General features: G+C 46.5%; 1 protein-coding gene across 3 annotated transcripts in view; it reads right to left on the bottom strand.

The window, feature by feature from the left end:
* The window catches only part of PAXBP1 (PAX3 and PAX7 binding protein 1), a 503587-nt gene that overhangs the window by 309359 nt on the left and 181161 nt on the right, over positions 1-13067 (bottom strand). For all 3 annotated transcript variants that reach the window (XR_011283466.1, XM_069636333.1, XM_069636334.1), the window contains exons 4-5: positions 6584-6805; positions 5808-5911 (exon numbers count right to left, since the gene is read on the bottom strand). Coding sequence is in view for 2 of the 3 variants with exons in the window: in XM_069636333.1 (XP_069492434.1) it covers positions 5808-5911; positions 6584-6805 (326 nt within the window). In the remaining variant the exon portion in view is untranslated. The remainder of the gene's footprint in view (positions 1-5807; positions 5912-6583; positions 6806-13067) is intronic.

The following is a 13067-nucleotide window of genomic DNA, read 5'->3' as shown; positions in this document are numbered from 1 at the left end:
CGCGGGCAGCAATGCCACACAATGGGTATCAGTGGAAAGGGGAGAATCTCCCCTTTCCAGCGATACCCGCCTCGATCTCCGACTTAAAATACAGCCGGAGATCGAGGAAGAAGGTCTCTTACATTCTCTCTTCCACGCAGCAGCCGAAAATGGCTGCTGCAGGGAATTTACTTTCAGTTTCACGCCGACGTGAAACTGAAGGTAATCCAGCCACCTGGCAGTGAGGGGGGACCTCCCCCTCACATAGCCCGGGGGTTGGATTACTGTTTTGCTCGATCCCTGCCTTGCAGGGATCGAGCAAAACAGAGTGCCTAAACCGACGAGCCGGCTCATCGGTGGCAACCTGGAGCACTTGCCACCGACGAGCCGACTCGTCGGTGGCACTTAAAGGGTTAAAGAATGCTCATTTAAAAACCGTTAATTATTTATTACAAAAACCTTGAGTCTAAGTGTTACTTGGCTACTTGTATTGGTGGATTTCATTGCTACAGCTCACATTTACCCCTCGAGATGAACCTGGCTGCTCAGTCATACTACCAACTTGTGTAAAACAGGCCTATACCAAAAGGTGGGTTACCTAATACCAAGAGGACAAGTGATGTGTAGTCTCCCACAGGGTTACTACATCAATTCTTGCCCAACACTGCCGAAGGACTAAAGTCAAACAAGGACCTCCCCCACCCAGCACAACAGAAGGACCAAGTAGCAACAAGCAAACAGCGAAAAAAAGAATACAGTCACCATTTGTGGTCAATGGTGACTCTTCAGTGCACTGCAGTGGCTGCAAGTACAGCCTGGGAGTAAGAATTGCACAAACATAAGTAGGAAAATACCGCTGGCACCAGCCATTCAGGTTAGCCAGTCAATGTAACCAAAAAGTTACAGGAGCAGTGAGAAAGGTGATCTAGTGTAACCCTCAGCAATCCAAATAAAGTGGGGTGTGCTGATCTCACAAAATAAAAGCTAGTAAGGATAAAAATATCCCCCATCACACATCCACAGCAGCGGGGGCCCCCTTACGGCTCCTGCCCACGTCCGAGGTATGTTACACCAACAAATCCTTAGAATGCCAGTTATAGTCTGGCCACAAGTTTCAGCCACGTTGGCTGACCTCAGCTATCTGGCCCAGTTGGCCTGAGGTGATGCCAGCCCCACAATGCCAACCCCCCCCCCCCCCCCGTTAGTTAACATCCGGCCTCTATGTTGGAGGCAGGGACTAAAAACACAAGAGCAGGATAACAATCATTCCTACCCATCCGAGCAATGGCCGACTCCAACCCGACCCATACTTCTCACATTAACCCACCAGAGGGGCCCCCCCCCACTTCTCACATTAACCCACCAGAGGGCCCCCCCCCCCCTACCAGAGACCATCGCACTTTGAGAGTCATCTCCCTCAATGTCAGGGGGCTGAATTCCCCCCCCCCCCCCCCCCAAAACGTAAATCTATCCTACAGAAGCTCCAGGACGAGGAAGCAGCAGTGGCCCTGCTCCAGGAAACATCTGTTGCCAGCAGACTTCGGGCGCCTACATTCACAACATTTCCCTAAACAATTTATTGCCTCAGGTGGCAGCAAGAAAGTAGGCACAGCAGTTCTCTTTAGGAAGGGGCTGAACCCCCACATACTGGAAAGTAAACTCTGCCCAGAGGGAAGATTTGTGGCGGTGACGTGTCTCCTGCTGGACCAGCTATACACTTTGATCTCTGCCTACGCCCCGAACACAGGACAAGTCGCATTCTACGAGGCCTTGACCACCGCCCTGGTTCCCTTTGCAGAGGGCCAAATCGTGATGGAGGGGATTTTAATGGAGTGCCAGACCCTTCTAAGGACATGTCACACTCGGCCGCCTCCGGAGACTTCGCCCTGGCCCTCGGTCTGCTACAATTATTCAGGACCCTGGAGGTGGTCGATGCATGGTGGGTACTGCACCCCTCGGAAACCGACTTCACCTTCCACTCCTACGTCCACAGAACCTTTTCAAGGATTGACCGCCTGCTGACATCACCACAGGTACTCGCCTTCACAAATGAGGTGTCCATTGGATCAAGAATACCGTCTGATCACACTCGTGACACCCTGGAAATCCGCATTCATGACCACAAGCCCGCCGCAAATGGTCACTGTATGACCCAATATTGAACGACATGTCAATAAGGGACACTATAGCAACATCAATTCCGAATTTCTTCCCGGAGAACCCAAACAAGTACAACTCCCCAGCCAATACCTGGGACGCCATAAAGGGGGTCATCCGGGGGGAACTGATAGCCCGTGGAGTGGCATACCACAGAAGCAGGAAGCAGACCCACATGGCTCTTGAGGAAGACCTTCGGGAAGTGGAGGCTCTGCATAAAGAAAAGGGTTGGTCCCCCAAAATACAACGAGCTCTCTGAAAATTGGGGCGCACTATGCCGAACACACGTCGCAACTACTAGCGAAGGCCAATCAATTTTATTATGTCAGGAACAACAAAGCCAACAAGCTAATGGTAGCAAAACTTGCCAAAACCAAGAACACTACCACCATTATTGGACTGCGAGACCCCCAGGGCATAACCAAATACTCGAAGCCGGAGATATTACGGCTAACAACCCATCACCTTGTACAAGTAATGTCCGCAGCGCCACGCAATCGGCAGGAGCAGACATAATATCTACAGAAGGCCTCCCTCCCTCAGCTGAAGCCCTCAGCTCGGGGCGCCTTGGACGCGCCAATCTCAGCAGAAGAGGTCGAAGAGGCCATAAAAACCCTCAAATCCAGAGCCCTCTGACCAGACGGATACACCACTAAATTCTACAAAATCTTCAGGCATCCACTACTACCACCATTGGTGAATCCTCTAATTCCTTTCGGAGCACAGGCACTATGACCCCCTCCATGCAAGAATCACAGTCCTCTTGCCTAAACCTGAGGGGGACCCCAGCGAACCCAGCGTCCTACAGACCTATTGGATTGCTGAACATCGATGCCAATAACTACTCGAAGGTCCTGGCAACACGCCTCTCTTGCATCCTGCCTGACATAATCCACCCAGACCAGACTGGATTTATTATATACAGAGCAACCAGTGACAACATAAGCAGAACGCTGGATCTGGTAGACCTGGCCACCCGAAACTCTCAAAGCATGGCTCTCCTGGCCCTCGACGCCACCAAGGTGTTCGATAAAGTGGACTGGACCTTCATGAACCTCACACCCTGGAGGCCTTTGGCTTCGGATCGGAGTTCCGAACCATGGTCCTGGTGAATTACAGATCTCCAAAGACCCTCTTGAGAATTAATGGCACCCTCTCGTCCCCAATCCCTCTAACCAGCGGGACCAGGCAGGGCTGCCCGCTATCTCCACTCTTATTCGCCCTTGTTATGGAACCTTTTGGCCAAAGAATTAGACTAAATGGGGGGCTCCAGGTCGGATCCTCCCAACACAAAGTGGCCTTATACGGGGACGAGTTCTATTCACCATCTCGCAACCCTCCCTCTCACTGAAACACGCTCTGGCCGAGATGAAGATCTATGGAAGAGTCACTGGTTTCTCCATCAACTTTAACAAATCTACAGCTCTCGGGATAGGCCTGACTCAGTCGGAAAAGGCAACACTGACCCCGCTTTGTCCCATCCAGTGGAAGACCATGGCAATCCCTTACCTGGGAGTCCAAATCCCGGAGAACCCTAAGGAGGTCTACCGCGCGTGAAGTCCCCCCCCTTCTCTTTAAGGATCTGGCAAATGACTTGAAGTGATGGAAATTACAGGAAATCTTGCTAATGGGCCGCATCACTGCTTGCAAAATGAACCTTCTTCCCAGATTCCTATATGCCTGCTCCTCGCTCCCAGTGCCTATCCCGCCCCCGGCTCTTCAGGATCTCCAAAGGAATATGCTGTGGTTCATTTGGAGGGGGAAAAAACCCTGAGAACAATGCTGGGGAATGCCAGGCTGGGCAGTCTGGGAGTACCCGACCTACAAGGATACCAGATGGCAGCACAATTGGCAATCACCCAAGCCTGGCGGGTATCCTCTGACCGCCCAAGATAGGTGGTAGTCGAACAATCTCGCCTTGCCCTCCCCTTACGCTTCCTCCCGTACATTCCACCGCCTGTGCGGCAGACAGAAACTACTGCTTGCCACCAGGCACACTGGACACATGGGATAAGGCACTCAAGAAAAAAGGGGTCCCTAGAGGACTGAGCCCCTCATCCCCGATATTTCATAACCCATGTTTTTCTCCGGGCATGAACCCCCGAACTTTAAGAACTAGATTTTGGGGGGGCCTGGAATCGCTGGGACAACTGTTCGATGGGGGAAGGGGGGACCGCGCACGTTCTCACAATGCAAGGACACCTTTCGACTTCACGAGACCGACAGGTTTTCCTACATCCAGCTTCGTCATTGGTGCACCCACCCGCAAACTCGTCTTGCAGCAGTCCTCCCTCCTACAGCACTGGAACTAACCCTGATGGACCTCCCGGCCCGACATAAGAACTATGCCTTATATAAACGTTTCAAGGGGGACTTCCTCACCTCTAAAACCGGTGCCATGGCACAGTGGGAGGCAGACCTAGGCCATCCCATAGAGGACCAGGCCTGGACAGATATGGTCCCTGGGCACACATCCTCAGCCTGCATCACCAACAGGGAAAGTGCTTATAAAATACTGTTATGCTGGTATTATTCAAACCCCCCCCCCCCCCCCCCCCCCCCCCCAAGACTCCACCACATGAACAGCTCCCTGGACCCGGCATGCAGGAGACAATGCAGACACACAGGGTCCTTCCTCCACATGTGGTGGATATGCCCACAAGCCCAACAATTTTGGAAACAATGCCTGAATATCACTGAAGATATCACTCTAACCACGCTCCCCTTGGAGCCTGAACCCATTTTGCTGGCCGCTCCAATCCCAGGAATATACTAGAGGTCGGGGCCCAAGGCCAAGCTCCTATCCCAATGCCTTCTAGCAGGAAGAATAACAATTGCCCGCTCCTGGAAAGCCATAGAGGGACCTCTCCTGCCCTTCTGGTGGACCAAAATGTGGGATATTCTTATCGCAGAAAAGGTGACGGCAGCTACAGCAGGGACTCTTCACCGCTTTCAAAACATTTGGGGCCCATTTCTTGACTATGACCGAAAATTCCCAGCTCTCGCATACAAGCCCCAGCAAGCTAAGCAGATTCTGGATAGCAGAGACTCACTCGATGAGGGGGTGCGGGGCTGGGGGGAGGGGAAGGAGTACCAACCTCCAGAATAGTAACCCGGACTGGCATCCAAGGAGGGGGGGGATGTTGTGAGGAAGGGGGGGGGGTGTTTAAGGGTCCGTAATGTGATTAAATGTGTCCGGAAGGTCGCAGCAATGTGTAACTATTTGTTTCCTGCCTTGTTAAAATAAATATATAAAAAAATAAAAAAAGAGAATCCCCAAGGGGCTCCCAGCCATACTACACAAAATGCTGTGCATAGAAAAATTCAATGACAGATGTAATAGAACTTGGGAGGAAAGCATTTCTCCAAGAAAGTTACAAAAGATATAGTAAAAGAATGAGGGAATGTTCCCACTCACTCAGGGGCACAGACTAAAAATCCAGTAGTGAAGCAAAAAGTGCTGGGGGACTCGCATGTGGAGGCGATTGTGCATAAAAATGAAAATCTAATAAGGTGTCTTCAACAATAAGCAATTTTAACAGGTACGTTGAGTATTTTCATATATTGCTCACTTTTTCTTGGGGGGTGGGGAATAAATCTTAAACCACCATAGCAAAAGACTGGGTAAGTGCACACATTAGAGACTCCTGAAACAATCGATGGATACATGCCTGTGGTATGCTAATTCCTTTTCTTATCTGTTCTTGCTCCCATCTGCTTAGTTCTTCGTCAGGCTCCCCTGAAGCTAGGGCTTCATCATCACTCCCTTCAATACCTGAGCAATGCATGAAAAAAGTACAAGTAACCATTCATAAAAAGGGTTAGCCATTTCACAGTGAACTATTTCTTTAACAGTGCTCCATTCATACCGACAGGAGACCAAATTAGAATGAGAGTCTGAAATAGATTGACTAAAATGAAGTTTGTTCCTTACTTTACTGAACACAGTTTTGACCCCTACCTAGAATCACTTTTTAGGGTAGTTCCACCAGAATGTTACCCATGTCAAGTTTAGTCACAGATGAAAGAGCGGCAGGTGGAGAGAAAGTGGGAGTATGGATGAGTGAAGTATTAGTACCCAGGTGCTGGTCTCTCAGACCACTTCAACATCCTAGATATGGATGCAATTAAGAGCGTTGGGGTTGTGGGGGGGGGTCTGAGAGGGAATAGATGAGCCAATCATTTGCCCTTACTGTTGCCTGTGGGATCTCTCTCGCTTGCAAGGTTTGGTCATAACATGTAAATTAAGGATATAGGGAGGAGGATCAAAGTCTCTCCAGTGGTCTTATCACAACAACCATTAAAGCGTCTTGGCGTAAAGCGCTATATAAACTTAATAAATGCAAATAAAGTTTCAGACAGATTTTTTTTCTCTTGCAGGGTCTCTCCCATCGTTTGATAGCACATTTCTTACATCAACAACAGAAAGGGGAAAAAGAAAACAGACCTATCTCCTCTGCTATTTTCTGTCTCTGCGATTTTTCTTTAACAGAAAAGACTATCCTTCTCTTTTCGTCATCATCGTCGTCATCACTTGCATCATTTTCATCTTCGCGAACCAGGCGGCTTTTACCAGGGTCATTCTCAAGCGCAGGAAAATCACCAAGTTGTCTGGCTAGTTGCCTTTTTTTCCGTGCAGCATGAATAAAAGCAGCATCTGGAATTTCACCTGAAAAAAATCCAAACATGATGCTTAGCCAGTGTAATGATTTTCACACATACTTTAACTGTTCTAGTAGGGACAGCCATTAGGAGGCAGAGTATTTTCGAACCCCTGAAGGACAAACCTGTTCCGTCATATTTGAAAAATGAAATTGTGGCAAGGTCATTTCCGTAGACTGAGTAGTAAGAGGGAAGAAGCAGAAATTCCCATCCTTTCATTATTCTAACATTAAGTGCCAGTATGTTAATTATTTTTCCTATGTAAAACTTATGGCATTCACAGAAAGATTAAACACATCCAGTATTCTCACGAGGGAAAATCTTAAACCTCAGCTTGAAAGAAAACATGACATTAACAGGCATACAAATCCTTAAAACAACTTGTCGGTAAGTGGCACACGTAGGAGCATAATACAATGAAAGATTACATATTGAAAAGCAGTCAGAAGGGACGCTCTTCGTAAGATTCCAGTACTAGTGCTCAATGGATTAGTTTGACTGTCCATCGTCATCTAATGTCAATGAAACTAGATATTTTATTCCATTCATCTTAAATTAATAAGCCAGTCTTAAATGTGTCAAAAATAAAGAAGCAGTTAGGACCTTAAATAATACCCCAAGTTCTGGTAGAAAGTAAACTACTGTGAATCTTAGATGCAAAAATACATTACTTATTACTTCAGTGGAAAGGTAGCATCAATGATATGATCAAGAATGGATACCACGACATTAAGGGAAAGGTATTTATGAGGTCCAAAGCCCTAAATTGTATTTAGCAAGAGGCGTTGCCAAATTTATTCCCAGATGGGGCCTAATAAAGGTCCTCATCAGGCTCTTGATATGGTGAGAGATTGTTGGCGGCAGATAACCATTTTTGATTATAGTGAGATATAACCGGTCCTATCTGAAGGATGCTCTCGAGGGCACCCCTGTGTTAAAGAAATTCAGTACTACATTTCACAGATGGCCTCTAGCTCTTCTAAAAGAATGCATGGACAGGATTCTGCTCATCTATCGAAGGGAGAGGACACTGGTCAGAACCAGATATGGCTGAAAGGGAATAGGATGTCTGGATTCCAGCTACAATCTACATCATGAGCATAAGACAGAGAAAGGGCAATGTAACGTTTGAATGCTGTAGCACCCAAGTGATTCGGTGGCTGTTGAGAATTTCCAGTTTCTCTGCTAATTCCCCTTAACCGGAGAGACCCCACCAGCATGTTTGCTGAATGAGTGGAACTTTTTACCACTCATTCTTTTTCTCGGACAGGGATTTATATTTTTACTATTTTATGGAGTCTGGTAAACTTCAAATGTTTAATACAGGCATCTGCTTTTAGCTTTGTGACACCCAGCACCCTATGTGCAGTGTAACCCTATGTGCAGTGTCACTGAAAAGTCCCTTGGACTTCTCTTTATGCTTAAATACATTTTCTGGTGAGAACTACAGTTCCCAATAATAGTAGGATAAAAGTTAAGTTACTTATCTTTTGTGAGTCCAGCACACACTACCCTAGTGCGGGGGGGGGGGGGGGGTTGGGGGGAGTGAGGGGGGGGGGGGGGGAGTTAGAATGCAACTTCTCCCACTCCTCATGTATCTTCGTTACAACTGACTAACAAATGGCTGATGCCAGTGGTTACTTTTTACTAACTTTTGTGCAGGTTACTAACAGGCTCATTTCCCAGTCTTTTGCCATTTTTGGTTTGTCAGTTCCTTCTGGGATTTTACTCTATCCTTTGAAATAGATTTGAGTCCTTTGTAAATTTTGCCTTTCGCTGGCTTCAGCCCTGAAGCCCGCCCAGGCTACAATGTGTCTGGGAAGGCAGGAAGTGAGGGAGGAGCCCGAAACTTCACTGGCCTGGTGGAAACCAGTTCTAAATGTGCCGCTGGCTGTCCTGGAGGACAGGCAACCCCCAGGTGATTGACAGCTCAGAGTGTGTGAATGACTGGGATCCAACATAAAAAGGTAAGGATTTTGGTAGTACAGACAGTCGACCACTGGAACAAGGAATCTGAAGCAGAAGACGAGCAGCACCTTGCAGGACCGCAAAAGCACCCGTGAAGCCTTCTGTGCTGAACCAGTTTTCACATCGACAGGGAAGGTCCGCCAAGGCAAACTTCCTCCCTAGCCTCAAGACATTCATCATTTTGGCCCATACTCAAGAGTTTCTGTGACTTTCCTGAGCTGCTGAATCCCAATACACGGGGTAACTGGGCCATCATGGAGTGCATCGTCTTCCAAAGATCGAATACAGCTGAAACTTTGCAGGCATCCGTGTGGACCTCGAGGCAGGAATTCTTCACCAAAAGTACCCTCACCAGATTTCAGGACAGAGTAACCGAAAGGCGAATCAGACCAGTGATATTAGTTTCTTCGTGGTGCTAAGAAAAAGGCGCCAAAACCACTAAGAGCCCCTGAAGTGAGCACCATCCATTTCTGCTGACCCCTTCTTCCAAGTGGTGTTGCAGGAGACAACCAGAGGTCCCCCCTTTCATCACCACGACCAAGAAACAGGAAACGGGGTCTGCAACGTTGCACCTAGAAGGAAGCCAGCTACAATTTCTTCTTCACTTTCAAGGTAGTGTGGGGCTTGGGTTGTAATAAGCCTGTGTGATTTTCGGTGCTTCCTGGCTTAGGAAGTGTTTTCTTCATCTGAGATTTGACCTCAACTCCTTTGTGCAAGCCTTGCAGCTCCCCTCTAACTCATGTGTTTCTTCCAGAACCACTGACTGGTTAACTAACTTTTCATCTGAAGATCTTTATCAGAACTGGAACTATGCATTTCACTTTGGCTGTCCTGGTTCCCCAAAGGTCCATCTACTGATCCTGTTGGCTTTGGCAATGCTGGCTCCTCCATAGGTTTTAATTGTGAACACTTGGTATAGGCAGTATGTTTCCTAGCAATAAGTGCATTTGTTATTTACAGTTGCTGGTTGTGTTTTGCCTAACAAACTTACCCTCCCATCTAAATTTTACAAAGGGGAGATCGATATTTATATCACTAACATAAAATGTTAGTAAAGGCATGTTCTGGTTAAGTTGAACTAGCAAAATCCCATGAAATTCAATGGAAAAACATTCTTACAGGGGCGTTATGGTTACAGGTAAAACCAACCCGCCCTCCCCCCGAAATCCGACAGTTATGGTAAGCAAGCGACCTTAACTCGTGCCACCAGTGTGCACTGCAAGGACTAACACCCATGACATCAAAGATGCCATCACAAATCTCATTCATGACATCACATATGCAAGTAGTTTTAATAGGAAGCCTCCACAAGTGATTGTAATGGTGGCAGAAACTATCAAAGATTATTGGAACTATCATGAGATAAGTAGATCATGGAGGAATGCATTGCTATACACACCATTGTATTACAAACTTCTTCACTGTACATGAAGGAACTTGTGTGCAAACGTAGCCACTGTCTGCACCATGCCGAAATGGAAGTGTAACCTTCAAAATCTTTCCATGTTACATAGTGAAATCATGAATGCATTCGTTTTAGAGTGTTGGGTACTGTGAAACATGCAAGTAGCTAGCATTGCCTTTATAACTACATAATTGCACTACTGCACAGAAACAGAGAAACCATAAAGGCACCACAATGCATGCAAGCATTACCATATACAAGGGAGTTAAAATAAGCTAAAAAAGGAGCAGTATTACCAGACACTGTTCATAACAGATTATCTACATGCACAGAAACCAGTGCTGTGTTTTACGTTTTCCTCTTCCCCTATAGTATCATATGATGTCAGTGAAACGTAAGGAAAGTAGTGCAAGAACATATGAGAAGGGTGCCGTACACAAATTTAGAAGCATTTGAATTGTTTGTTCCCGACTGTTAGGGAAGAAAAGCACCTGGCCTACTTATGGTAGTTAACAAAACAGAGGGAGCCACACATGTGATCAGTGATGTTATGAATGAGATTTGTCATGTCAAGTATGAGATTGTGTGATGGCTTCTTTGATGTCATGGGCGTTAGTCCTTGCAGTGCACACTGGTGGCACGAGTTATGGTTGCTTAGCTTACCATAACTGTCGAATTCGGGGGGTTTTGTTTTTACCTGTTACCATAACATCTCTGTCAGAAAGTTTTTCCATTGAATTTCATAGGTTTTTGCTAGTGCAACTTAACCATAACGTCCCTTTAACATTTTCTGTTAGTGAATTGCATCGATTTTTATTAGAGCACTGTAAACATAACGTTGCTTTAGCATAGTGTATGTAGAAATGCCATGTTTGTAGTACTGCACCTTCACCATAACGTCCCTTTAGCAATATTTCTTGTGGCCAATTAAGATATAAAACTCCTTTCAGTGTGTCACAATGTAAGTGGCAATGAAGGGAGGCAGTGCAACGCGCATCGTATACCCTCCACACACCATGGTACTGTGAAAAACACCGCAGTTGAAATTGATGGCTGTTGAAACAGATGGTTGTGCGTGTTGCAGTGAGTTTTCAAGAGCGCAAGTGAGCAACAGCAAGCACAAACATTATCCCTATACTTCCAAAAAGGGCAGCAAGGCAATGTGTGTAGAGCGTTCAGAATTCGTAAATGCAGTAATATCAACAGGAACGCTATTTGTGGGGAAAACAGTTTGTGCTGTGAAGCGATAGATTCCCATTTGTACAGTACGACAATGGCACAAGTTGTAAAAAGACACAAATACACTTCTTCACAATGTACCGTGCTTTCTCCATTTCCAGACCAAATAAAAAATAACACGTCTGCATAATGGGATACACAATTATGCAAGAGACCAGAAACAGAAGCATTCCCTGGCCTACTACCTCCCTCAGCACAAACGGCACTGAAAATCTTGTTACATGGTGTTCATTTGTCCCTCCACAGGCAACAAAAATATTGTTGTGATAGAGTGTCACCAAAGTCTCACACAGACAAACCAAAATCATTCACAACATTGTAGGTGCTGCATACGCTTACAAACCCACACGATACACTCCACACAACTCCCGCCGGACTCAGTTTGCCATTCACTATCAAGTAATGTATGTGCAATTCACCCACAATGCATATGCTGTGGCTCGTACAACACAGCCATAAACTCACCCTCTGCATTTAGGTCGACAAATATACTGTATACCACAGTCGGTGCGTGCACTCCACACCCAGAAAGCTTAATGCACAACCCTGTGTCCTCCACAGTCCCAAATATAAGGTGGCCATGTGCAAAAGGGCATATGTTAAACGTACAAGCCTGCAACTGCCGCTATGTCCGCTGACTTTTCCAGGTGTGCGCGTGCGGAAGTACGGGAATAAATGTTAACCAGGGTAGGGGGATGTCCTTTGTAGTGGTGGCTCTTAAAGCTGTTTTTTTACTTTTTAGAACAGCTTCCACAGTAACTTTTTTAGGGCTTTTATAATTGTTTATTTGTTGCACTGCGCCTCACATTCTTACAATAGCGTATTCAGTGCAGCCTGTAGATTGGAAAACCAAATGTCACTGCTACGGGGCGACAATGAAATACCAATTTCATTGAGAAGGTGCACATATCCAGTGTTGTCATTGTCACAGGAGTACATCCCACCAGCACGCAAAAAGTTACACATGCTTCTGTTGATAAGACGCCTTCCGACCTCTGGCTGCCGACAACTTTCATTGGTATATAGTTATATACTGGACTTAGTGGTATACATGAGAAAAGCACCTTTGCAGTGGCAAAAATGCGCTGCATTCTCCTCATCTTTTTTGAGTTGACTGTACACACTTGCACAAGCTATGGAACCCAAAAGCAATGCTCCATAGTGCAGTAACATGTACAGTACCTAAATTGGCCACTCGTCGACTTTCTGCAAGCAAATGGTCGAAAGTACGGACAGCGATACCGCACCTCAAAGTCTCCACGTTGTGCAAATTCAAACTGCCATTAAGGCCTCTTTCCACGGCATACTGGAGTAGATCTACAACAAAGAAATCGCCCACTATGAAAACTGTGCGTCTCGCCATCTCTGCCAGCCTCACTACACAGAGTAATGTAACCAAATATGGCTGCCCTTTCCTGTGATGCATACTGTAACCACCCGATTGTACAATTGCAACAATCACATATCCATTGGCCAAAATGTTCAAAAGCAAAGAATGTACCACGTGAGCCTCGCAAAGTATTGTGCGGACTGTGCCCCAGTAAATCACGGACAGTCCTTCCCTTTCCACTATCCTCTTCCCACCACACCTTTATTAGGTATTGCCAAGTACGCACACCAATGCCCTCCAAGACTTCAGCATCTTACAATGTCAATT

Source organism: Ambystoma mexicanum, chromosome 7p, assembly GCF_040938575.1.
Source record: "Ambystoma mexicanum isolate Mex_15411 chromosome 7p, UKY_AmexF1_1, whole genome shotgun sequence".
NCBI classification, from domain to species: Eukaryota; Metazoa; Chordata; class Amphibia; order Caudata; family Ambystomatidae; genus Ambystoma; species Ambystoma mexicanum.
Note: the sequence above shows the minus strand (reverse complement) of the source record. Positions and strands in the feature narration are given on the sequence as shown.